Source organism: Podarcis cretensis (genome assembly GCF_951804945.1).
Source record: "Podarcis cretensis genome assembly, chromosome: 2".
NCBI classification, from domain to species: Eukaryota; Metazoa; Chordata; class Lepidosauria; order Squamata; family Lacertidae; genus Podarcis; species Podarcis cretensis.
The window spans coordinates 18631857-18657131 of record NC_137171.1 but is presented as its reverse complement, the minus strand read 5'-3'; the positions used below and the strand labels follow the sequence as shown (position 1 = coordinate 18657131).

Here is a 25275-nt window from a genome sequence, read left to right as displayed (position 1 = left end):
AGGTGCTACTTAATTTTTTTAATATAAAATGTGTGTGTGTGTGTGTGTGTGTGTGCATGCACCATTTACACCTAAGCAAAACTGGGTTTTAAGAGATGGTGGGGCACCTAGTCTACCATGGAAAGGTTATTCTACAGCAGAGGTTGCCAATCTTTTTTTTTTTTTTTTTTTTTTTGACAGAGGGCACATTTCGAATTTGAAGAAAGTGCCATGGCCTCCAGTCACAAAACAGCTGCTGTGGGAGACAGGGCATAATGCAAGACCCCTGCTAAGGAGTGTGTGATGTAGCAAAAAAATGGCTGCTATATCTAAAACAGCATAAAGAGAGACAGGACCACAAAACAGTGGAGGGCACAAGCACCTCCATCACCTGCTGCCACACTCACTCATGAGAAAAGCTCTTTGCATCTCTCGTCTGTGCAGGAGAGGTCAAGCCACTGCAAGCAGGAGCTGAGTAGGAAGAACAGTCTTCCAAGCATCGTGGGGGAATTTTTTTTGCTGAGACCCTTTTGCAGCTGCCACAGGAGCTGCTACTCCTTTGATTCACATGGAAGAACCAGCTAAAAGACCACTTAGGCTTAAGCATCTGGCTTTAAACAGAGACATCTATCTATACAGCAGACACTATAGCAAAGTTCTTCTTACTCTCTCTATGCCGAAGTCTGATAGTACAGTATGGCATCTTGCGTTTCTTTCTTAAAGCGAGTACAGTGGTACCTCAGGTTACATACGCTTCAGGTTACAGACTCTGCTAACCCAGAGATAGTGCTTCAGGTTAAGAACTTTGCTTCAGGATGAGAACAGAAATTGTGCTTCGGCGGCGCAGCAGCAGCAGCAGCAGCAGCAGCAGCAGCAGGAGGCCCCATTAGCTAAAGTGGTGCTTCAGGTTAAGAACAGTTTCAGGTTAAGAATGGACCTCCGGAACGAATTAAGTACTTATAATGGGGTATGGGGTTGCTTGTGAGTAAATCGCAAACTGCTCCGAGCTGAGTAGTTTGGTTAAAACTTTCCCCAGCCTGGACAGTCAGCACACCGTGACTGTCTCAATCACTGACAGAATCCGTCAGTGGGCGTTTCCTGAATTTCTTCCAACATAGAAGTTCTTTCACACCCAATCGCCGCCTGCCTTCTCTGCGCGAAACCTTTCTGCGCAGAGTGGGCGTCCCCAGAGGAGGTCCCGTGCTCTCCCCGCTGGCTTCACTGGAAGAGTCCTGGAGCCTTCTCTCCGCAGCTCCCTCAGACTCCCCTTTCTCCCTGGCGACACGTCTATTTCCTTCCCCAGCGGAGGCTTCCTCTCTCTCCTTGCTGGTTCCCTCTCCAGCATCCTTTTGGAGCCTCACCACCCCCCTTGGCTCCGATGGCAGTTTCCTGACAGTACTTAACCCGAGGTACCACTGTACAGTATCTGTTCCGCTTTATGTAGCCCGTAAACTGTTTTAAGCAATCTGATGGGAGCCGTGCCAATGAAGAAAAATCATCCGCGGCTCAGCCTAAGGAATTCAGATTGCAGAATGCCAGGTGAAAAGACTGCAGTGGGCATTAAGTGGTTTCGGATTAAAAAGCATTATACTGACTGGGTATGCAAAGCACCAGTTCACTTCACTCTTTAAACTTTTGCGCAGACCGTAAATATTTAAGGAACAATTTACTGTGTCTTTCAAGCAGCACGCTGTGATGACTACAGATCCTGACGCAGGCAAGCTCACAGATCTCCTCGGGCTTTTCTGTTTCTTAGGAAACGCATTTCTCCCAAAGCAAAGCAAAACAAAGCCCTCAACTGCACATTCTAAAGGGGCTCAAAAAGAATAAAGACCTCAAGGGCAATGACATTTACTGTACTTTTCCATGTATAAGACGAGGTTTTTTTTTTTTTTTTTACTCTAAAATAATGTTCAAAAGGAGACGCGGGTGGCGCTGTGGGTTAAACCACAGAGCCTAGGACTTGCTGACCAGAAGGTCGGCGGTTCGAATCCCCGTGACAGAGTGAGCTCCCGTTGCTCAGTCCCCGCTCCTGCCAACCTAGCAGTTCAAAAGCACGTCAAAGTACAAGTAGATAAATAGGTACCGCTCCGGCGGGAAGGTAAACGGCGTTTCCGTGAGCTGCTCTGGTTCGCCAGAAGCGGCTTAGTCATGCTGGCCACATGACCTGGAAGCTGTACGCCGGCTCCCTCAGCCAATAAAGCGAGATGAGCGCCGCAACCCCAGAGTCGGCCACGACTGGACCTAACGGTCAGGGGTCCCTTTACCTTTACCTTTACTAATGTTCAAAAACGTGCCTCGTCTTATACACGGATAGTGAATGGGGACGGCAACGGGTGATTGGCTGCAGCCACAAGCAGGAGCTTGCCAGCGACGATTTGGTTGGTGACTGTTGCCTGCTAGAAGGGCTGCTTTGGATTGGCTGCTGCTGCTCTAAAATTGGGTTGGTGATTGGTTTCTCCAGCAAGGACTGCTGTGGATTGGCTGTTGCTGCGGCAAGTGGCGCCTGCTGTTCTGGGACGCGCGTGATTGTCAGTGGACAGCTTTTCTCAGGCGGCTTAGTGGTTTTCTGCTGGGGAAGGGTATGGTGGCGATTGGCTGTTGCTGTAGCAAGTGGGCGTTCTATTGTTGTCCGCCTGTGATTATCAGCGTCGGTGCTGCATGTGAGCGATTTTTGGCAATTCCCCCCCCAAAAAAAAACCCCCCACCTCTGGGCAATCTGTACAACTCCGGGCAATCGCCCCTCAAAAAAGGCAAATAATTCTGGGCATGCCCCCCAAAAAAGATCAACAACTCTGAGCCATCTCCCCCCCTTTCTTAAAATTGAATCACCCAAAACAGAGGGTGTCTTATACATGGGGGCATCTTATAGGCAGAAAAGTATGCTAAATCTATTAAGATTAGGGTGTTTTCTTAAACACACACAAACTACTGAGCAGCTTTATGAGGTTCACAATCTGAGCCAAGGCGTGTTTGTTCTGATTTAGCACTAAAGAGCGGGTGGAAGCGGCAAGCCAAAGGCAAAACTGATGGGACCCTTGCTTTCTAGGCATGGAACAAGTGGGTAAGCCCTATTAAAGGCACACAGGCTCTGTCCACCTCTTGCATCTGTCCACCCTAAGTTTAGTGGAGTAGCTTTCAGACACAGGGAAAGATCACCAGTGTTGAAGCAATGATTCTTCAACATCAACTTTGTTGGACTGGTCATGTTGTATGGATGCCTGATTATCGTCTTCCAAAGCGACTACTCTATTCCGAACTTAAAAATGGAAAGCGTAATGCTGGTGGTGAATGAAAGAGGTTTAAAGACTCTCTCAAGGGAAATCTAAAAAAAAAATGTAGTATAAACAGACAATTGGGAAACACTGGCCTGCAAGAACTCCAATTGGAAAACAGCCTTTACCAAAGGTGTCATGGGCTTTGAAGACACTCTAACTCAGGATGAATGAGAGAAACGTGCTAAGAGGAAGGCACACTTGGCAAAACCTCTCCGTGATCAACTCCCAACTGGAAACCTATGTCACCACTGTGGAAAGATGTGTGATCCAGAATTGGCCTCCACAGTCACTTACGGACTCACTGTTAAGACTGTATTCATGGAAGACAATCTTACTTGGCTATGAGCAATTGCTAAAGAAGAAGAAGACATCCTGTTGTACAGAGCAAGCTTAAAACAGAGCCATATGCACTGGGGTAATTGTTGACAATGCATCCCCAGCATCACTTGACCCACCCACAAGAAAAACAACATCATTCTCATCTACATAGATTCGTTCTCCCTTTATTTATTTATGTGTACAATTTTGCCTTTGAAAAAATGTTTCTGAGACACACTGTAGTCCTTTTGATGTTTGGCTATGCAATAAAGAAATATGGATTGACTTTGGAAAATTGGTCTATACTTCCCTTAGGGAAATACAATTTGGACTAACAGACCTGTCTACGGTTGTGATGAAAAACAGCTTTTCTCAAAAATGCAAAAAGCTCCCCTGTCAATTTGTCACTTCAGGGCAGTCACGTACATGGTCTTGAACCGTGTACAATTTTATAAGCATAATTTTAAATCAGGGCAAAATAAATCTATTTGCATGGCAAGGTCCCGGACCCACCTGGGAAGTGGAATAAAGACACATGAAACAGTATTTTAGGTAAATGGGTGAAATAAGGCCACAACTTTATTGGTTACAGAATGTGAGTGGTATTGACTTAGGCATTGGAAACCACACAACTATATCTGACTCCTGCCCGTCTGCAGGAGTCTTGGAAGGGTTAACCACCAGTAGGGGGAGCCCTGCTGATGCACATAAACTAGGAACACCCCCAGGGTCACCGCTAGGGGTCGTGCCATGGCCCTAGCCCCCTGTGTGGGGCTTCAGCCAGAGACCACACACCCCAGATTCCTTTAACGGAACACCCTTGAATTAGGAGTGGTAGGTGATGGCCACTACTTTCCTTCACCTTCAACCTAATACTCCAATGCCTAACTGCCAAACCTTACAAAGTTGTGGCAATTTGCTATGAGGTAGGCGAAGCGCTGGCCCCTGGCCTCTTGAGTGAAATGGGCGCACAACCCCAGAGTCTGTCAAGACTGGCCCGTACGGGCAGGGGTACCTTTACCTTTACCTTTTTAGGCGAAAAACCAACCTCGTAAGATTGCTAGAAGAAATATCAACAACCTCAGATATGCAGATGGCAGAAAATGAGGAGGAATTAAAGAACATTTTAATGAGGGTGAAAGAGGAGAGCGCAAAATATGGTCTGAAGCTCAGCATCAAAAAACGAAGATCATGGCCACTAGGCCCATCACCTCCTGGCAAATAGAAGGGGAAGAAATGGAGACAGTGAGAGATTTTACTTTCTTGGGCTCCATGATCACTGCAGATGGTGACAGCAGTCACGTAATTAAAAGATGCCTGCTTCTTGGGAGAAAAGCAATGACAAACCTAGATAGCATCTTAAAAAGCAGAGACATCACCTTGCCAACAAAGGTCCGTATAGTTAAAGCTATGGTTTTCCCAGTAGTGATGTATGGAAGTGAGAGCTGGACCATAAAGAAGGCTGATCGCCGAAGAATTGATGCTTTTGAATTATGGTGCTGGAGGAGACTCTTGAGAGTCCCATGGACTGCAAGAAGATCAAACCTATCCATTCTGAAGGAAATCAGCCCTGAGTGCTCACTGGAAGGACAGATCGTGAAGCTGAGACTCCAATACTTTGGCCACCTCATGAGAAGAGAAGACTCCTTGGAAAAGACCCTGATGTTGGGAAAGATCGAGGGCACAAGGAGAAGGGGACGACAGAGGACGAGATGGTTGGATAGTGTTCTTGAAGCTACCAGCATGAGTTTGACCAAACTGCGGGAGGCAGTGGAAAACAGAAGTGCCTGGTGTGCTCTGGTCCATGGGGTCACGAAGAGTCGGACACGACTAAGAAGAGGAGTTTGGATTTGATATCCCGCCTTTCACTCCCTTTAAGGAGTCTCAAAGCAGCTAACAATCTCCTTTCCCTTCCTCCCCCACAACAAACACTCTGTGAGGTGAGTGGGGCTGAGAGACTTCAAATAAGTGTGACTGGCCCAAGGTCACCCAGCAGCTGCATGTGGAGGAGCGGAGACGCGAACCTGGTTCCCCAGATTACGAGACTACCGCTCTTAACCACTACACCACACTGGCTCTCAGACTAAACGACTAAACAACGAAGGCGAAAAACCAAATGGCCGGTGCCAATTTGTGAAGTGGAAAAAATTCCTACCAGGCCCCTTGGACAACCAAGGTGACCAACCGAGGTCCATAGCAAGGTCAAGAAATAAAAGAGCCTAACCTAAGGGAGGGAGGGCAGGAGAACTGACCGAGCAGGGAGAAAACAGGGGTGAGTCCTTGGTCGCAGGTAGTTTAAATAGCCCATGCCACGCCCCCCGGACCATCCGGATTGGACGGCCTAAGGATGACATGGCCGAGGACCAACTAATGGCGCAGGGGCTATCCTGTCCCGTGTGGGGGGGGAGGGCTTGCTCCCAGCCAGCAACGTCGTCTCCACGGGAAGGGGAAATGGCGTTCCCATGTCAGTATTTAGCATAGCTGTGACCAACAATAACAAAGGGTGTTAGAAGATTCTGCTGATGAATAATCAGATTCATTAGCAGGTAGTGGGGATGTCTCAACCTGAGCTGAGCTCTCACTTGGAAAGGTGGAACAGCAACTACTGGAATGAGGGAGAACCTGCCCCAAAACACTTAGCGATTCTTTGTGGTAGCACCTTGATCCTGGCTTGTCCTTTCAAAGGATATAGGGCTTAGTATCCTTTTCTACACTGGATTAATTTGTCCAGGCAATCCTACACACGCTTATGGATCCTAAAAATATATACTTTTTATGTATCGTTAAGTGAATTATTCTGACAGGTCTCTGGGAAATGACTGTTAAAATACAGTGAAAGTGCTTTAATAGTGCTTTGATGTTTTTTATTATCTGTATTTTCATAGATTTGGTTTTTTTCATACTGTTTTAATTCTGTAGAGTTTAATTACTCTTCAATGCTTACCTTTCGTAAGTTTTTAGCTTTTTGTATTTTATCTGTTGTGTTTTAATTCGTGTTGAATCCCACCCGAAAAAAAAGGTGGGATATAAATAGGATTTATATCTGAGGTCCAGCTCTGAGGGCCTCCTCACTGCGAGAAGTGAAGTTACAGGGAACCAGGCAGAGGGCCTTCTCGGTAGTGGCGCCCGCCCTGTGGAATGCCCTCCCATTCGATGTCAAGGAAATAAACAACAATGTGATTTTTAGAAGACATCTGAAGGTAGCCATGTATGGGGAAGTTTTTAATGTTTGATGTTTTATTATGTTTTATTATTGTGCTGGAAGCCACCCAGAGTGGCTGGGGCAACCCAGTCAGATCAAAGGCATATACTGTAAATAATACAAATTATTTATTTATAAGTATACCCCATTGAACTCAACAGAGCTAACTTCCACACTGATGTGTATAGACATGCACTCTTAAAGGCCGAGATGTTTTACTCCAAACTCTGCTTCACGGTGATTCCCCCATCACTCTGCAAAAAGCTTGGGGATGCTTTAATTCTTTAATCTCAGATTCAGGCTCAGCTGAGCTTGTACATATATTTGGAATGTTTCCCAAGTCAGAATGAACCCAGAGGGATGATGCTCAATCTTTAAATCCTTCTCTGCGCAGCTATTTTTAACTTCCAGGTTCAGAAAATGGATCCACCCTCTGGCCCGAGAGCTTTCTAACCAATTCCTACCTATTACAGTCGACACAACCAGATGTCAGTCTTCAGCTGCATTTAGGACTAAAGGTTTCTTTTGCATGACTTTTCGCGCAGCCTGCTGGAAGTAATTGAACGTGGCAGAACATTTCCATCTGCATTCCCTCCATCGCCCTCCTCATCTCAAACAGAATCTTTGTTCCTAAATAGTCACTCAAGAGCTATTGGCACTGTGGGTTAAACCACAGAGCCTAGGACTTGCCAATCAGAAGGTCAGCGGTTCGAATCCCTGCGACAGGGTGAGCTCCTGTTGCTCGGTCCCCGCTCCTGCCAACCTAGCAGTTTGAAAGCACGTCAAAGTGCAAGTAGATAAATAGGTACCGCTCCGGCGGGAAGGTAAACGGCGTTTCCATCCGCTGCTCTGGTTCACCAGAAGCGGCTTAGTCATGCTGGCCACATGACCCAGAAGCTGTACGCCGGCTCCCTCGGCCAATAAAGCAAGATGAGCGCCGCAACCCCAGAGTCGGTCACCTAATGGTCAGGGGTCCCTTTACCTTTATTGACTATGGAAAAGTGTGAGCTGCTGATAGAATTCTCTATTGCTTTCCAGTGATGCAACATGTTGCATATATATGTGTATGTGTGTGTGTGTGTGTGTGTGTGTGTGTGTGCAATCAGAAGCTGTGATAACAAATCAAATTAGCCTGTCATAATGTATCTCTGCTCCTGTGATCCAAGCTTTGCTGACATGTTGTGAAAACCTGGCAACAATTGAACACATTCTTTATATATTTCTGTGTACACAGAATAAGGAAACAAGTCCCATATCTGATAAGCGAAGGCGCTCAATTGACGCTTAGCCATTTTTCATTGGGACTGCTTTAGAAGATGGAAGCCTCCTCCAATTAATCATTCAGAATTCTATCTTGAGGAGCTGCTTCTTTTTATCTCTGAGAAAACGTACCAATCCAAGTTGGATTTACATTGACACAACCCCTGAAAATCACCTTCTTGCCTTGAAATCATATTATGAATTGCAGACCATCTGATGAGACCCAATGCTGTAACCTACAGGTAAGGTAAAGGATCCCTGGATGGTTAAATCTAGTCAAAGGTGACTATGGGATTGCAGTGCACGTCTCGCTTCAGGCCGAGGAAGCCAGCGTTTGTCCACAGAAAGCTTTCCGGGTCATGTGGCCAGAATGACTAAACCGCTTCTGGCGCAATGGGACACCGTGATGGAAGCCAGAGCGCACAGAAACGCTGTTTACTTTCCTGCTGCAGTGGTACCTATTTATCTACTTGCGCTGGTGTGCTTTTGAACTGTGAGGTTGACAGCAGCTGGGACAGAGCAATGGGAGCTCACCCTGTTGCAGGAATTTGAACCACCAACCTTCTGATCAGGAAGCCCAAGTGGTTCAGTGGTTTAGACCACAGCGCCACCCGCACTTCAGTCTGATAACTCTGCTTTTAGGTGAGAAGGTGGCGCTGTGGTCTAACAATGGCTCCCTCAGCCTGAAAGCGAGATGAGTGCCGCAACCCCATATTCACCTTTTCCTGCACTTAACCATCCAGGGGTCCTTTACCTTTCTCCTTTTTGTAACCAGCAGCACACAAGGACACATCTACCTGTGAGTTTCTTGCAAGAATGCAGAAAGCAATGCACGGAAAAGAGATCAGGTTTCTATTATTAGCTATGACACTTGTGCTAACTCCATAATATCTCACCCAGCACAGGTTTGACGTACAGACTACCATAGGATCAACATGGACTTTGCCATATTGCTTGAGTGGATGAGACATGCATCAGAACCCTGAAGGGACAAGAAAGGTCATGTTCGCGGATTAGACATCACGAGACCTAACATAGCTAAGTGGATGCACACCAGATTCTTCCACCCTGGCAATGAGATGGAACAGAAGCCCCCTAGCACCACCTTTTGAAACATTCCCCCGTCTGAAGTGGAGAAACCATAGCACCATGTCTCCTAAAGGTAACACAGCTGATCCAGAAGATACCACCATTGATGCCAGTGCGGAGTTGAGCGGCCAGGTCGCTCATCAGAGCAAGGCGGTTTGAGCATATTACACCGATCCTGGTCCAACTGCACTGCCTACCAATTAGTTTCTGGGCCCAATTCAAAGTGCTAGTTTTGACCTGTATAGCATGAAATGGCTCAGGACTGCAATACCTCAAGGACCGCCTCTTTCCATATCAAGCTACCCAGACCATGAGATCATCTTCTGAGGCCCTCCTTCGTGTGCATCCTCCTTGAGAGGTCCAGAGGGTGGCAACACGAGAACGGGCCTTCTCTGCAGTGGCTCCCCATCTGTGGAATGCTCTCCCCAGGGAAGTTTGCCTGGCGACTTCATTACGCACCTTTAGGCACCAGGCAAAAACGTTCCTTTTTAACCAGGCCTTTGGTTGACCTGATCAACATCCTATACACTTTAAAAATGAGTCTCTTTTTGGGGGGTGTTACTGGGTTATTCTGGGACACGGGTGGCGCTGTGGTCTAAACCACAGAGCCTTGGGCTTGCCGATCGGAAGGTCGGCGGTTCGAATCCTCGCCACGGGGTGAGCTCCCATTGCTCAGTCCTAGCTCCTGCCAACCTAGCAGTTCGAAAGCATGTCAAAGTACAAGTAGATAAAAAGGTACCACTCTGGTGGGAAGGTAAACGGCGTTTGCATGCGTTGCTCTGGTTTGCCAGAAGCAGCTTAGTCATGCTGGCCACATGACCCGGAAGCTGTACGCCGGCTCCCTTGGCCAGTAAAGCAAGATGAGTGCCGCAACCCCAGAGTCATCTGCAACTGGACTTAACGGACATGGGTCCCTTTACCTTTACCTATTGGGTTACTGCTTTTACTTTGATTTTACATATTGTGATCTTTTCTGTGAACCACCCTGAGACCTCTGGGTGTAGGATGGTACAGTGGTACCTTGGGTTACAGACACTTCAGGTTACATACGCTTCAGGGTACAGACTCCACTAACCCAGAAATAGTACCTCGGGTTAAGAACTTCGCTTCAGGATGAGAACAGAAATTGCGTGGCGGCGACGTGGTGGCAGAGGGAGGCCCCATGAGCTAAAATGGTACCTCAGGTTAAGAACAGTTTCAGGTTATGAACAGACCTCCAGAATGAATTAAGTTCTTAATCCGAGGTACTACTGTATAGAAATTCAATAAATAAAAATACTGAATGTTACTGAGAGGTCTAGGGAATCTGGCAGGGAAGTTCTTCCCATCCACTGACTATGGAAAAATGTGCTTATCACCCAACACTGCCTGGAGTTGTCCAGCCACCACTCGCTCCACCGTCCTGCCCCAAAACAGAGACAGGGCAGTAATTTTTTCACATTAAAGGAACCATGCATTTGCCTTCTTCAGCAGAGGCCTGACTACTGCCTTTAGGACAGCAGGGACTGCTCTAGCCCTCAAGGAGGCAGCCACATAGTTGGAAGGGACCCTGAGGATCATCTAGTCCAACCCCACACATTGCAGGAATATGCAGATGTCCTGTAAGGGGATCGAACCTGCAACCCTGGCAATATCAGCACCATGCTCTAACCAAATGAGCTAGCTGGTGTATTCAGCACCTTCAAAGTTCACATACTTGTTTTCATATCTCATGATAATCTACACTGAACCTAAACCTAAAATCAAATTATAGTAATTCTGAAGGATAAGAAAATTACAGGAATATGTCCAGAAAGCGATGTTACTGAAAGTATTATAACTCCCATTATATTTTGCTTCCTGCCTAGAAAACGAATCCAGTCATCGCCTGACAATCCGTTCTGAACACAGAACGTGTTTAGCAAGCTGTTCAGATGGCCATCCTAATGAGAAAGTGACTAGGGTGAATTTATACATTGTTATTTTCCAATTTAAGGTGTCTTTCTTCTGTCACCCCACAATGAAAATTCACACGGAGCCTGGTTTTATCAATGAGTTCCGTTTAGTTGCCTAGTCATGGCAGTGCATGATTATTATTTTAAATAAATTATGGGGCATATGACCACTGGGAAGAGACTGCAAGGAAACAACTTGCATGAAAACTGTGATTGTGTGAACACACCTTTAGTTTTCCCTTCTGTCACAACTTACACAGGGAGCAAGCTATATAGAGGGAAGAGCCAAATCCGCTTGGTGCCTTAGGATAGATCTGCAGATTTGGAGCCATGGAATAATAATAATAATAATAATAATAATAATAATAATAATTTATTGTTTGAACCCCGCCCATCTGGCTGGGTTTCCCCAGCCACTCTGGGCAGCTTCCACAGAAACAAAAAATACACTAAAATATCACACATTAAAAACTTCCCTCAACAGGGCTGCCTTAAGATGTCTTCTGAATGTCAGGTAGTTGTTTATCGCTTTGACATCTGGTGGAAGGGTGTTCCACAGGGCGGGTGCCACTACCGAGAAGGCCCTCTGCCTGGTTCCCTGTAGCTTTGCTTCTCGCAATGAGAGAACCGCCAGAAGGCCCTCGGCGCTGGACCTCAGTGTCCGGGCAGAACGATGGGGGTGGAGACGCTCCTTCAGGAAGTGTACCAAGAGCTCACCTCAAAGCCTTATGACATGGTTTCCGTGCAGAATCGCCTTTCAGGGATCAGGATTTCGGAGTAGGCTGGGCAAATTATCATCTACTTTTTATATGCAGGAGTGCTACTTATGAGTGTAGGGGGCCAGTACTAGTACAGTGTTACCTCTAGTTGCGATACGCTCTCATTACGGACTTTCAGCTTACTAACACGGTAAACCCAGAAGTGTTTACTTCTGGGTTCGGCACGCGCAGAAGCAATCTGCGCGCTTCGTGCATGCACAGAAGCGCTCGATCGCGCCACGCACATGCGCAGAAGAGGTGCTCTAGTTGCGGACTTTTCAGGGTGCAAACAACACCCCAAAACAGATTAAGTCCACAACCAGAGATACCACTCTATCTTCCCATCAGTCTCATATGAAAATACGTCTGTTGAATCATGGCTGTCTTAATTTCATGATGTAATATTCTGAGTATGGATCGTAATGAGTGAGGGTTGGATTTTATCCAGGGAAGAAGGTATATTATTTCCCCTGTTAGCCACTCTGGCATTGAAAGTTAGCAGCCATGCTATTCACTTCCTATTCTTGAGTTTAAGACATCAGCCTTTCAAAAAATTTGCCAGCGCATGTTTCAAAGCAAATTTCCTGGCCTTGCCGTTGTACTGTAAAAGCATTTGCAGCTTTCTTCCACCCAGCTGCTAGTGACGTTGAAAATTTCAGCAAGGTCACAACGAAAACAAAAGGTGCACTGAATATTGCGTAAACATCATATTCTTCCAGAATCTCTGATAACTGAAGCTTTACGCAGTCTTGAGGGAGTGTATTTTTCCTAATGATCCATCATATTAGCTATTGAGGCTTTGCAGTGCATTGAATCTGCATGCACAGCTAAATCCGCAAGGACTCAGAACTTTGTAGAGTGCGTCTCCTTTTCCACCACCACAGCTACAGAGGATTTTGCAGGTATCACATTCCAGATTTAACTTGAGTGCATTTTACTGCGGTGGCGCGCATTTGGTTTGGATTAATCCCAAAGTGAAGTGAACCACTTTAGAGAGAATCAAGGTGTTCTTCAAAGCAGATTCAATGGACTTGGGCTCTTTCTGGGAGCTTCTGGACTCATTAAAAATTATCTGTGGTGGTAGAACCATGAAAACTGGTGTCTAGATCTTGGGACATCACACCAGGACTAAGTAACAGTCACCTAGCAATCACGACTTTGCCATGTTGTAAAGGGACATAAGAATCTGGCCTAAAGTGACTACAATACAGTGGTACCTTGGTTCTCAAACGTAATCCATTCCGGAAGTCCGTTCCAATACCAAAGCGTTCCAAAACCAAGGCACGCTTCCCCATATAAAGTAATGCCAAATGGATTAATCCGTTCCAGACTTTTAAAAACAAACCCTAAAACAGCAATTTAACATGAATTTTACTATCTAACGAGACCACTGATCCATAAAATGAAAGCAATAAATAATGTACTGCAGTCACACAATCAATCAATCAGTAGCTGAACTGTGTTCCACACAATCACAAAAACAACAAAAAAGAGCCACAAAAATGCAAAATAATTAGCAAGAACAGACAGACCTCAGTGTAACATTCAAAACAGAAGTGTGGCACTCAAATCGGAAGTGTAACACTCCAAATGGAGCACGTTTGGCTTCTGAAAAAGGTTCGCAAATCGGAACACTTACTTCCGGGTTTACAGTGTTTGGGTTCCAAGTTGTTTGAGTACCAAGGCGTTTGAGAGCTAAGGTACCACTGTATTAAGAAATATTCAGTTATTTTTTCTTATGGAAGTACCAGTTGGCCTGCATCTTGCTTTAACCAAGTTTTTAAAGGGATTGTATTATATAGAATTTACCTTTTTTGGCAGAATTATCAGTCTCCTGTAAACCTTTTGCTATCGCTTATGTCCTTCAGTGAGTTGGGAAACTCATCCTGCTTGCATAATTGAGGTCAACTATTATTTCTCTCAGTTGACTCTAGAATATGAGTGCAATTAACTATTCTCTCCCAACTTAAAGCGAACAGATAATTACTATTATGACTTTAGCAAAGATTGGTTGGGGGGGGGAGGAGCTAATTGAAAAGGCAAATTATACACTTCTCTCTCCAGAAATGCTGCTACTACAGCTGCCTCAAATGCTGAGCAAATTGTGAACAACTAGTACCAAGAATGGGCCACACTTCTCAGAACAACATCCGCAACAGCTAAATTGTAGGGGAAACATGTTAAAGAGACATTAAAGGTAACAATAAGTGATTTCATTCCATCGAAATACCTTCAACCAACATTTGCCAGTGTTCCCCAGTTTCCATGTTTTAGTTGAAAAACTCAGATTTTGGGAGGGTGGAAGTTTTTTCCCCCTGAAGCGGGCTTTAAAAAATATTATTTTTAAGCCATTGCAATCTATGCCTGTTGCCTTCCTAACTGCCAGCACAAAGATGGCATCAGCTAGCAGAAGAGTTGGACAACAAAGGATATTTTATTTTAGGCACCTGCTAAGTAAAATGTTTATTGCTAAGTGTACACTTCATTAAAATTGTGTGCGCCGTTGCTTTGTTTTTCAGAGAAATATTAATTCGTCATGTTTCACTTTTCCCTCCCTCTGTAGAACAGGGGTTGGCAACCTGTGGCCACCGAGATGTTGCTACATTCCCAGCTCCCATCAGCACAGCCAATGTTGGGAGCTGAAGTCCAAAAATATCTGGACAGGCCACAACCAGGTTGTGTCCTGGTTTCCACCCAAAACACACAGACAGAGCCTCTTGCCTGTCACATAAGAAAGAGACCTTTGTTAAGGAAAGTAATGGCACAGGCTCGGCAACAATGCTCAGGAGTCACACTTAGAAATATGGTCGAACCTGAAGCTTTCCTTGTTAGGTCGAATTGCAGTAATTAAAATGAATGTATTGCCTAGAATGTTATTTTTGTTTCAGACATTACAAATTGTTGATAAATTGGACTGTTTCAAGAAGTGGCAGAAAGATATATCTAAATTTGTCTGGCAGGGCAAAAAGCCCAGAATTAAGTTTAAGATACTTACCGACTCTAAAGAAAGAGGGGGGTTTGCCCTGCCGGACTTAAGACTGTACTATGAATCGGCAGCTTTCTGCTGGTTAAAAGACTGGCTACTTCTTGAAAATGCAGACATTCTAGACTTGGAAGGATTTGATAATAACTTCGGTTGGCATGCATATATTTGGTATGACAAGGTTAAAGTGTACAAGGGTTTTAAAAATCACATTGTTAGGAAAGCACTATACAATGTTTGGATTCGGTACAAAGATTTACTGGAAAATAAAACTCCCAGGTGGCTTTCACCAATGGAGGCCAATGTGGTAAAGAAACTCAATATGAGAACTAATTGGCCGAAATATTCTGAAATTTTAGAACAAGAAGGTGGTGAACTTAAACTACAAAGTTATGAGAAAATAAAGTCCAAGGTACGGGATTGGCTCCATTATTTTCAAATAATGGAGGCCTACAAACAAGACAGGAAAATTGGTTTCCAGGTGGAGAAATCGAAATTAGAAACAGAACTGTTAGAACCCAATACTAAGAATTTATCAAGAATGTATAACTTGCTGTTGAAGTGGAATACAATAGATGAGACAGTGAAGCCAGCTATGGTTAGATGGGCACAGGACATAGGCCATGACATTATGTTTGCTGACTGGGAGCAGTTATGGACCACAGGTATTAAATTCACGGCATGTAATGCCCTACGAGAAAACATTATGAAAATGATTTACAGGTGGTACATGACCCCAGTCAAGCTTGCGAAGATTTATCATTTGCCCAATAACAAATGTTGGAAATGTAAAGAGACTGAAGGTACCTTCTTCCACCTTTGGTGGACCTGCCCAAAGATTAAGGCCTTCTGGGAAATGATTTATAATGAGATTAAGAAAGCGCTTAAGTGCACCTTTCACAAGAAACCAGAGGCATTTCTCTTGGGTATGGTTGGCCAGTTGGTGCCGAAGAAGGATAAGAACTTCTTTTTGTACGCTACTACGGCAGCAAGGATTCTCCTAGCAAAGTATTGGAAGACACAAGAGTTACCCACGCTGGAGGAATGGCAGGCGAAAGTGATCGACTTTATGGGATTGGCAGAAATGACCGGCAGAATCCGCGACCAAGAGAAAGAGACTGTGGAAGAAGATTGGAAGAAGTTTAAAATATATCTTAAGAGTTACTATAAAATTGAGGAGTGCTAAAATGCTGAGGGAGAGGAAGACGTAGAATTGCAGCGGTAAATTGTGTTTAGTTTAGGGTGAAATTGAAAAGGAGAATGAATTTATATTTAATTGGCTAAGAAGGGTTGCTGAACAATTGTTAAAATAAAGGATGCAAAAAGGGGAAGGCATGGGGAAGCCCGGGAAAAGAGGTTTATGGAAATAAGGTAAAGAAATTATGATTTTTTGTGTTTGTTTTTATGTTGTTTTTGTGTTTGTTAAAAATTGGAAATTAATAAAAAATTTATTTAAAAAAAAAAAAACAATGCTCAGGAGTCACGATTCAGTAATTCAGGAGCAGGGCAAGTAGTTCAGAACTGGGCAGAAGTAACCAAAGTGTCCCAACAAGTTTCTCCACGCCCCTGCCAAACTTTTAACGACGACATAGGGTGACTCACTTGTTAGACTCTCTTCCCTTGGGGGAATGTTGGACTTACAAGTGTGAGCTCTAGCGGGGTGGGGCTGTCCTCATCTGCAAATGAGATACCTGGTTCTGGGCGGCATGACCATGCCCTCTAGTTCAGTCACTGCTGCCAGATGTTCAGTATCCCCTCTCAACTGATCAAGACCTTCCCCCAATTCTCACTGAGGAGATTGATTGATTGAATTTATATACCGTCCTACACCTGGAGGTCTCAGGGCGGTTCACAGAAAAGATCACAATATAGAAAATCAAAATCAAAACAGTTACCCAATACCCCCCCCCCCAAAAAAGAGCCACATTTTAAAAGGGTATAGGATGTCGATCAGGTCAACCAAAGGCCTGGTTAAAAAGGAACCAGGTGTATAAAGGTGTATAATGATGGTGCCAGGCGAACTTCCCTGGGGAAGCCACTGCAGAGAAGGCCCCGTTCTCGTGTTGCCACCCTCTGGACCTCTCAAGGAGGAGGCACACGAAGGAGGGCCTCAGAAGATGATCTCAGGGTCTGGGTAGGTTCATATGGAAAGAGGCGATCCTTGAGGTATTGCGGTCCTAAGCCGTTATCTAATCTGCAGAAGGATTGGAGGCGAGAGCTGGTATCTCTGCTTCCCTCTCCAAACCAGGGTAGTCAGGGTGGAGAAGAAGAAGAAGAAGAGGAGGAAGAGTAGTTTGGATTTGATATCCCGCTTTATCACTCCCCTTCAGGAGTCTCAAAGCGGCTAACATTCTCCTTTCCCTTCCTCCCCCACAACAAATACTCTGTGAGGCGAGTGGGGCTGAGAGACTTCAGAGAAGTGTGACTAGCCCAAGGTCACCCAGCAGCTGCATGTGGAGGAGAGGGGACACGAACCCGGTTCACCAGATTACGAGTCCACCTCTCTTAACCACTACACCACACTGGCTTTCACACTGGAGAGGGCAGACCATCTTTCCTCTAACCCTGGTTCTTACCCTCCAGCCCTCTGCCATCATTTCTTCCTATTCCTCCTCCATCTGACCCCATCAATCCAAGCCCAACCCTGACGGCATTGTGGGGCCCATGAAAGGTTGCCTGCCCCTGTTTTGAAACAACAGTGTCTGAACATTACAGAGTTATGAGCAATGATAACCGCTTCCAGAATTCTACAGTGGCTCCTGCTATTCTTACTGCCTCTTGTGGTAAGAGCACTACTTATCTGTTAGACATTCCCATTCTCTCCCTTACCTCTTAATTTGGTCTAGCTTGTTAAACAAAGCTACGGAAGCTATGGCAACGTAGCTTAAACCGAAGCTCACTCACCTAGCAATGAGAAGCCTGCAAATAAGCTGCTTCCCACACCCAAGGGAAGACACTGCATTTTGTTGCATGGGGGGGGGGGGGAGGTGGCTATAGTGACTTTATATACAACCACCAACTTTTAAAATGTCTTAGTCCATACAAGAGAGGATAGACAGAAGATTCTGGCAAAATGGGCACTAGTCTACGAAAGCTAGGGATGTGGGTGGCACTGTGGGTTAAACCACAGAGCCTAGGACTTGCCGATCAGAAGGCCGGCGGTTCAAATCGCCGCAACGGGGTGAGCTCCCGTTGTTCGGTCCCTGCTCCTGCCAACCTAGCAGTTTGAAAGCACGTCAAAGTGCAAGTAGATAAATAGGTACCGCTCTGGCGGGAAGGTAAACGGTGTTTCCATGCCCTGCTCTGGTTCGCCAGAAGCGGCTTAGTCATGCTGGCCACATGACCCGGAAGCTGTACACCGGCTCCCTCGGCCAATAAAGCGAGATGAGCGCCGCAACCCCAGAGTCGGTCACGACTGGACCTAATGGTCAGGGGTCCCTTTACCTTTACCTACGAAAGCTTACAGCACAGTTAATCTGGCAGCCTTAGGTGCCATTTTAAGAATGTTTATAGTTGCTAGGAGAGGATATATTTATTAGATATTATCCTTCCTTCCTCATGTTTGTGAGTCCAGCAGAGTGCCATCCCTTTTGCAGCTTTAAAGGGAAGCTTAGATAGGCTAGTTTTAGCCTTTGAGTTTAAATAATCCAGGATGATTTAAGGAAGACTGGATTCTCCTGGTGTTTCCCCCTTTCCTCCCCCTTAAAAACATATTCACAAAAACAACCTTGTAAAAGCTAAAAGTAACATTTACCCACTCAGAATGCTCGCTGATGAGTAAAAGATAACGGCAGTTTTGTTCAGGCAAGCTTAAAATGGCAATCCAGTTACAAAGACACACTTTAGTCTGGTTTGAAATGGGGTTCTGAATTGTTCTACATTGCTGGAATGAGGTGAAAGAGCAAAGAGGAAGTGCTCAGCCAGGCGAGATGATGAATGGCTACAGACAGTGGGTGTGGCTCTCGGAGTCCTCTCTAGCAAAACTTACAGGAAAACTCTGTGAGCTTCAGCTCCTATCATGTGCCTATCTAGCAATCAAGCATGCATTGTTGGTTTGATTGCTTTGAAAATATCACACAGCCTTAAGTCTCTTCGTTGTTTTCATTCACTGACTGTCCCTTCAAGGTGTGTCAGAACAGGAAAAGAAGCCCACCAAAATAAAACTTTGGCAGATAACAAAGCACCGACTGGCGATTTATTCATGGGAGAAAAGACTCAGGAAGTCAAAGCAGCCCACAAGTCAACGTTCACTAATAGGCACCGAAAATTCGTTTGCTATTGGACTGGACATGTATAAAGGATATATTTTGGTGTTAAAAGACCAATGCTGGAGGTGAGCTGCAAAGAAAAGGACACCTGGTCACCTGGGGTCAATTCAGGCTCACTCCAGGTGACCAATTTCAGACTGCACTGAGTATCTCAGAAACATTTTTCCTTTGCCTCACGTTCGCTCAAGATCACACCTCTGCTTCAAGGAAACAGAAGACGACTGCTCAGGAAGTTTGACAATAGTCTTATAACCATACCATCCACACTTCAAGGACAAGGACAGCTGCAGAGATGTCCCATGCAGCTTTAGTCACTGCTAATTCTGAAGCCACCATCATCTGACCAGTTCAGAAAGCACTATATAATCTCAACATTTTCATCACAAGTTGCTCTTCTCAACCTTTTGCCTTTCACTTGCTTTGCCCGCGTTGAACAATACTGCTCCCTAGAATAGGCACAATTACGGAACAGGGGTGTTTGCATTCCATATCAGCAGTTTTCTATTTCAATAACCGAATTCTTAATTCCGAAGCACAAATACTAGAATTACCTGAATTGCTATATTTATTTTCACCCTTTGAACATCTCACTGATTGCTATTTTCTTTTCCTTTTGACAAACCGCACACTGGATGCATGGCACAACCCACAATTAGCTAAACATTTTTCGAGAGAGAGAGAGAGAGAGAGAGAGAGAGAGAGAGAAATGGGGGGAAAACATTTAAGACTCACACTCTGCTTCTAGAATGGCACGGACAGATTTAGTAAGTTCCTTAGCTTCTGCTGCAAGAGATGCTGGCAGAGTGCGTCCATTCCGTCCCAGGCGTGCGATGAGTGTTTTAGAGGAGAATGTGGCTTTGCTGTCACTGAAGGAGACACACACAAAATGGCCACGTTATAGTTGCAACACTGCAGCATTCTTGCACATGGCATTGAATGCATGATCATTTTCAGCTATAACTATGCTGCAACGGAAGTCAAGAGAGTGAGTTAGAAGAACGCACTGTTCTGAGCCTTCAACATAGCTTTTTATTTTTAACTAGGAAACTGCTAATGGTGTGTGTGTGTGTGTGAAGGCCAAACCACCCAGTATGAGTACTGAAGGGCAGGCTTTACATCACTGCATCACTGTCATCAAGCACAGTGCTTTACTATTTTCCATCTGTCAGTGAATGGCAGCAATTATATGGAAGTACGCTCCCAGTATGCTTCTGAGCACAATTCAAAGTGTTGGCCTAGAATACCTGAAGGAGAGTCTCCAGCCCAGTGGTTCAGCCCAGACACTGAGGTCCACCTCCAAGGGCCTTCTGGCGGTTCCCTCACTGCGAGAAGTGAAGTTACAGGCATAGGGCCTTCTCGGTAGTGGTGCCCTCCCTGTGGAACGCCCTCCCATCAGTCGTCAAGGAGATAAAGAATGACACAACTTTTAGAAGATATCTGAAGGCAGCCCTGTATTGGGAAGTTTTTAATGTTTGATATTTCATTATGTTTCTATATGTGATGGAAGCCACACAGAATGTGATGGAACCCAGGCAGATCATTGGGATATAATAACAATAGCAATAATAAAGAAAGCAAAGAGACATTGATTCCTTCCATCGGACTACACAAATACATTCTGGTCCTTTGGAATGGGCCCCTAGAAGCACTCACTCTTGGCTGAATCCCTTCCAACTGGCATTTGGAGTTGTAATGAGTTTCTATGGCCATTTGGTATTTGGCGGCCATTCTTTTGGGTATGTCCTGAACACAAACAGGGAGGGCAGCTAAATCCAATGAACCCTGGCTATTTAGAACGACTGCTGCTGCTGCTGCTTGCGTGAGTGTTGGGAGGACCGCTCCCTCTCCTGCCAACTCCATCCGGCCTAGGGGGCGGGGCCTGCACTCGCACCCACAGCATAAGAGGCCTGAGAGAGGCTTCCGGGACACGACTGCTGCTGCTGCTGCTGCTTGCGTGAGTGTTGGGAGGACCGCTCCCTCTCCTGCCAACTCCATCCGGCCTAGGGGGCGGGGCCTGCACTCGCACCCACAGCATAAGAGGCCTGAGAGAGGCCTCCGGGACACGACTGCTGCTGCTTGCGTGAGTGTTGGGAGGACCGCTCCCTCTCCTGCCAACTCCATCCGGCCTAGGGGGCGGGGCCTGCACTCGCACCCACAGCATAAGAGGCCTGAGAGAGGCCTCCGGGACACGGCTGCTGCTGCTGCTGCTTGCGTGAGTGTTGGGAGGACCGCTCCCTCTCCTGCCAACTCCATCCGGCTTAGGGGGCGGGGCCTGCACTCGCACCCACAGCATAAGAGGCCTGAGAGAGGCTTCCGGGACACGACTGCTGCTGCTGCTGCTGCTTGCGTGAGTGTTGGGAGGACCGCTCCCTCTCCTGCCAACTCCATCCGGCCTAGGGGGCGGGGCCTGCACTCACACCCACAGCATAAGAGCCTGAGAGAGGCCTCCGGGACACGACTGCTGCTGCTTGCGTGAGTGTTGGGAGGACCGCTCCCTCTCCTGCCAACTCCATCCGGCCTAGGGGGCGGGGCCTGCACTCACACCCACAGCATAAGAGCCTGAGAGAGGCCTCCGGGACACGGCTGCTGCTGCTGCACTACCACTACAGTTTAGAGGCCTGAGCAGCTACCGGCAGCAATGGACAAAATGGTTTTAAATGTTTTAATCGCTTTTAATTTGCAGCACTTTAAATGGTGGTTGTTGTTTTTTATAATATTATATTATTTCATTATTTTATTTTTGCTTGGGGTGGGATAAGCACTGAGTCAGCACTATTGTTCCTTGTTTTGCTTTGTTTTGTTTTGTTCTGTTTTGTTTTATTATTATTATTCTGTTAAATTATTATATAGTTTGTATTTTGCCTTTTAAGGGGGAGGGTCATGGCTGCCTGGGAGTGGGCCTCAGCCAATAGATTGGGTGGGGCAGGTTCCACAGGGGGAGATGCATTGGGACACCCGATCTCAGTGATCACGGGCAGGAGGAGGAGTTATGCTAAGACCAGACCATGTCATTACCGAGGAGGCAGGTTTAGTCGTTGTTTGAGGACTATCCCTGCCTCCAGGTCTGGTCCTGACCGGAAGGATACAGTAATCAGCAAGGGAAACCCACATGACCTGAAAGTGTTGCTGTGCAATGCCAGGTCAATGATGAATAAAACCACTGCCATCCACGACCTGATTGTGGATGGAGGATTTGACCTGGCATGTGTGACAGAGACCTGGTTGGATGAGGCAGATGGGCCTGTCCTTGCCGCTGCTTGCCCACCAGGTTTCTCTTACGCACAGCAACCCAGGTCATGTGGGCGGGGAGGGGGGGTTGCAGTGATTTTTAGGAAGTCATTAGTCTGCACCAGGCGTCCTATTGGGAAGACCCAGTTTTCTGAGTGCATGTTCTGGAAGTTGGGCAATAGGGGCAGTACAGGATTCCTACTGGTGTACCGACCTCCCCGCTGCACCAAGGATTCCCTGCCCGAGCTGCTTCAGGTCGTGGCGGATATGCTCCTGGAGACACCTAGCTTGGTTGTCCTGGGGGATTTTAACATCCATGCCGACACGACCTTACAAGGGGCAGCTCGGGACTTCGTGGAAAGCATGGCCTCCATGGGGCTGTCCCTGAATAAGTCTGGCCCAACTCATAGCCACGGACATGCCTTAGACTTGGTGTTTACCTCTACGGATGTTGGTGATCTGACATTAACTAAAAGCGAAACAAAAGAAGTGCCATGGTCAGATCACTTCCTGGTGCAACTGGACTTCTCCGCAACCCTTCCCCTCCGCAGGGAGGTGGGACCGATTCGGATGGTCCGCCCCCGCCACTTAATGGATCCAATTGGCTTCCAGAGAGTGGTAGGGGATGCTTTATCCCAAGTTGATGGCCTTTCAGCTGATTCCCTGGTGGCACGCTGGAATGCGGAGTTAACCAGGGCTATTGACTATCTGGCTCCGAAGCGCCCTCTCCGATTGCATGGAGCCCGGACAGCCCCGTGGTTCTCCCCGGAGCTGAGGGTGATGAAACAATCGTTGAGACGGCTAGAGCGCCGGTGGCGGAAAACTCATTCTGAATCAGACCGGACACGGGTTAGAGCTCAACGTCGAGCCTACCAAGTGGCAATGGCGACGGCGAAGAGGGCCTTCTTCACCGCCTCCATTGCATCTGCAGAAAACAGCAGCAGGAGACTTTTTCAGGTGGTTCGCAGTTTATCGGAACCACCTGTACCACCGGGGCCTGGTAGGGACCCCAAGATCTCCTGCAATGCTTTTGCAAAGTTTTTTGCAGATAAAATCGCTCAGATTCAGAAGGAAGTAGACTCCACAGTGGGAGCAGGGCCAGGGCGGGAGAGTGCTAGAGTTCTGTCTGGTCCTGTTATATGGGATCAATTCCAATCTGTTACCTCCGAGGATGTGGACAGGCTGCTTGGACGAGTGAAACCGACCACCTGTCTTCTTGATCCTTGCCCATCCTGGCTGATAAAAGCGAGCCGGGAAGGGCTGGGCGATGGGCTTTGCGGGGTGGTGAATGCTTCCCTCTGTGAGGGAGCCTTCCCAGACCCGCTGAAAGAGGCGGTCATTAAACCGCTTCTTAAAAAAACATCTTTAGACCCGGCCAATTTGGCCAACTATCGCCCAGTCTCAAATCTTCCATTCTTGGGCAAGGTGATTGAGCGGGTGGTTGCTGAACAACTCCAAGCACGCCTGGAGGAAACGGACCATTTGGATCCCTTCCAATCGGGATTCAGGCCTCACCATGGGACTGAAACTGCCTTGGTCGCGCTGGTTGATGATCTCCGGCGGGCTAGGGACAAAGGTGAGAGCTGTTTCCTAGTTCTGCTGGATCTCTCAGCGGCCTTTGACACCATCGACCATAACATCCTTCTGGACCGTCTAGAGGGGCTGGGAGCTGGGGGCACTGTTATACAGTGGTTCCGCTCCTTCCTCCTGGGCCGTGTTCAGAAAGTGGTGGTGGGGGATGAGTGTTCAGACCCTTGGGCCCTCACTTGTGGGGTACCTCAGGGTTCCGTCCTCTCCCCCATGCTTTTTAACATCTATATGAAGCCGCTGGGAGAGATCATCTGGGGGTTTGGACTGGGTGTTCATCAGTATGCAGATGACACCCAGCTCTACCTCTCTTTTAAATCAGAACCAGTGAAGGCGGTGAAGGTCCTGTGTGAGTGCCTGGAGGCGGTTGGAGGTTGGATGGCGGCTAACAGATTGAGGTTGAATCCTGACAAGACAGAAGTACTGTTTTTGGGGGACAGGAGGCGGGCAGGTGTGGAGGATTCCCTGGTCCTGAATGGGGTAACTGTGCCCCTGAAGGACCAGGTGCGCAGCCTGGGAGTCATTTTGGACTCACAGCTGTCCATGGAGGCGCAGGTTAACTCTGTGTCCAGGGCAGCTGTCTACCAGCTCCACCTGGTACGCAGGCTAAGACCCTACCTTCCCGCGGACTGTCTCGCCAGAGTGGTGCATGCTCTGGTTATCTCACGCTTGGACTACTGCAACGCGCTCTACGTGGGGCTACCTTTGAAGGTGACCCGGAAACTGCAATTAATCCAGAATGCGGCAGCTAGACTGGTGACTGGGAGTGGCCGCCGGGACCACATAACACCGGTTCTGAGAGATCTGCACTGGCTCCCAGTACGTTTCCGAGCACGATTCAAAGTGTTGGTGCTGACCTTTAAAGCCCTAAACGGCCTCGGTCCTGTATACCTGAAGGAGCATCTCCACCCCCATCGTTCAGCCCGGACACTGAGATCCAGCGCCGAGGGCCTTCTGGCGGTTCCCTCATTGCGAGAAGTGAGGCTACAGGGAACCAGGCAGAGGGCCTTCTCGGTAGTGGCGCCCGACCTGTGGAACGCCCTCCCATCAGATGTCAAAGAGATAAAGAATTACCTGACATTCAGAAGACATCTTAAGGCAGCCCTGTTCAGGGAAGTTTTTAATATGTAATGCTGTATTGTTTTTAACACTGATTGGGAGCCGCCCAGAGTGGCTGGGGAAACTCAGCCAGATGGGCGGGGTATAAATAATAAATTATTATTATTATTATTATTACTTCTGGTTGGTGTGGTTTTTTTTGGGGGGGGGGGAGAGGGGGAGAAAAAGGGCCACAGCCCGGTGGCATGAACATGCTTTGCATCCCAAGGGCCATAGGTCCATTCATTGCAAATTTATTCATTTATGTTATTCCGCGATTCAGATGTCTGCTC

General features: G+C 46.9%; 1 protein-coding gene across 1 annotated transcript in view; it reads right to left on the bottom strand.

Annotated features, from left to right (window-relative positions):
* Nucleotides 1-25275, bottom strand: part of STXBP4 (syntaxin binding protein 4) — a 158353-nt gene that overhangs the window by 56727 nt on the left and 76351 nt on the right. Inside the window, exon 16 of the mRNA XM_079965479.1 lies at nt 19802-19935. Coding sequence (XP_079821605.1) covers nt 19802-19935 — 134 coding nt within the window. The remainder of the gene's footprint in view (nt 1-19801; nt 19936-25275) is intronic.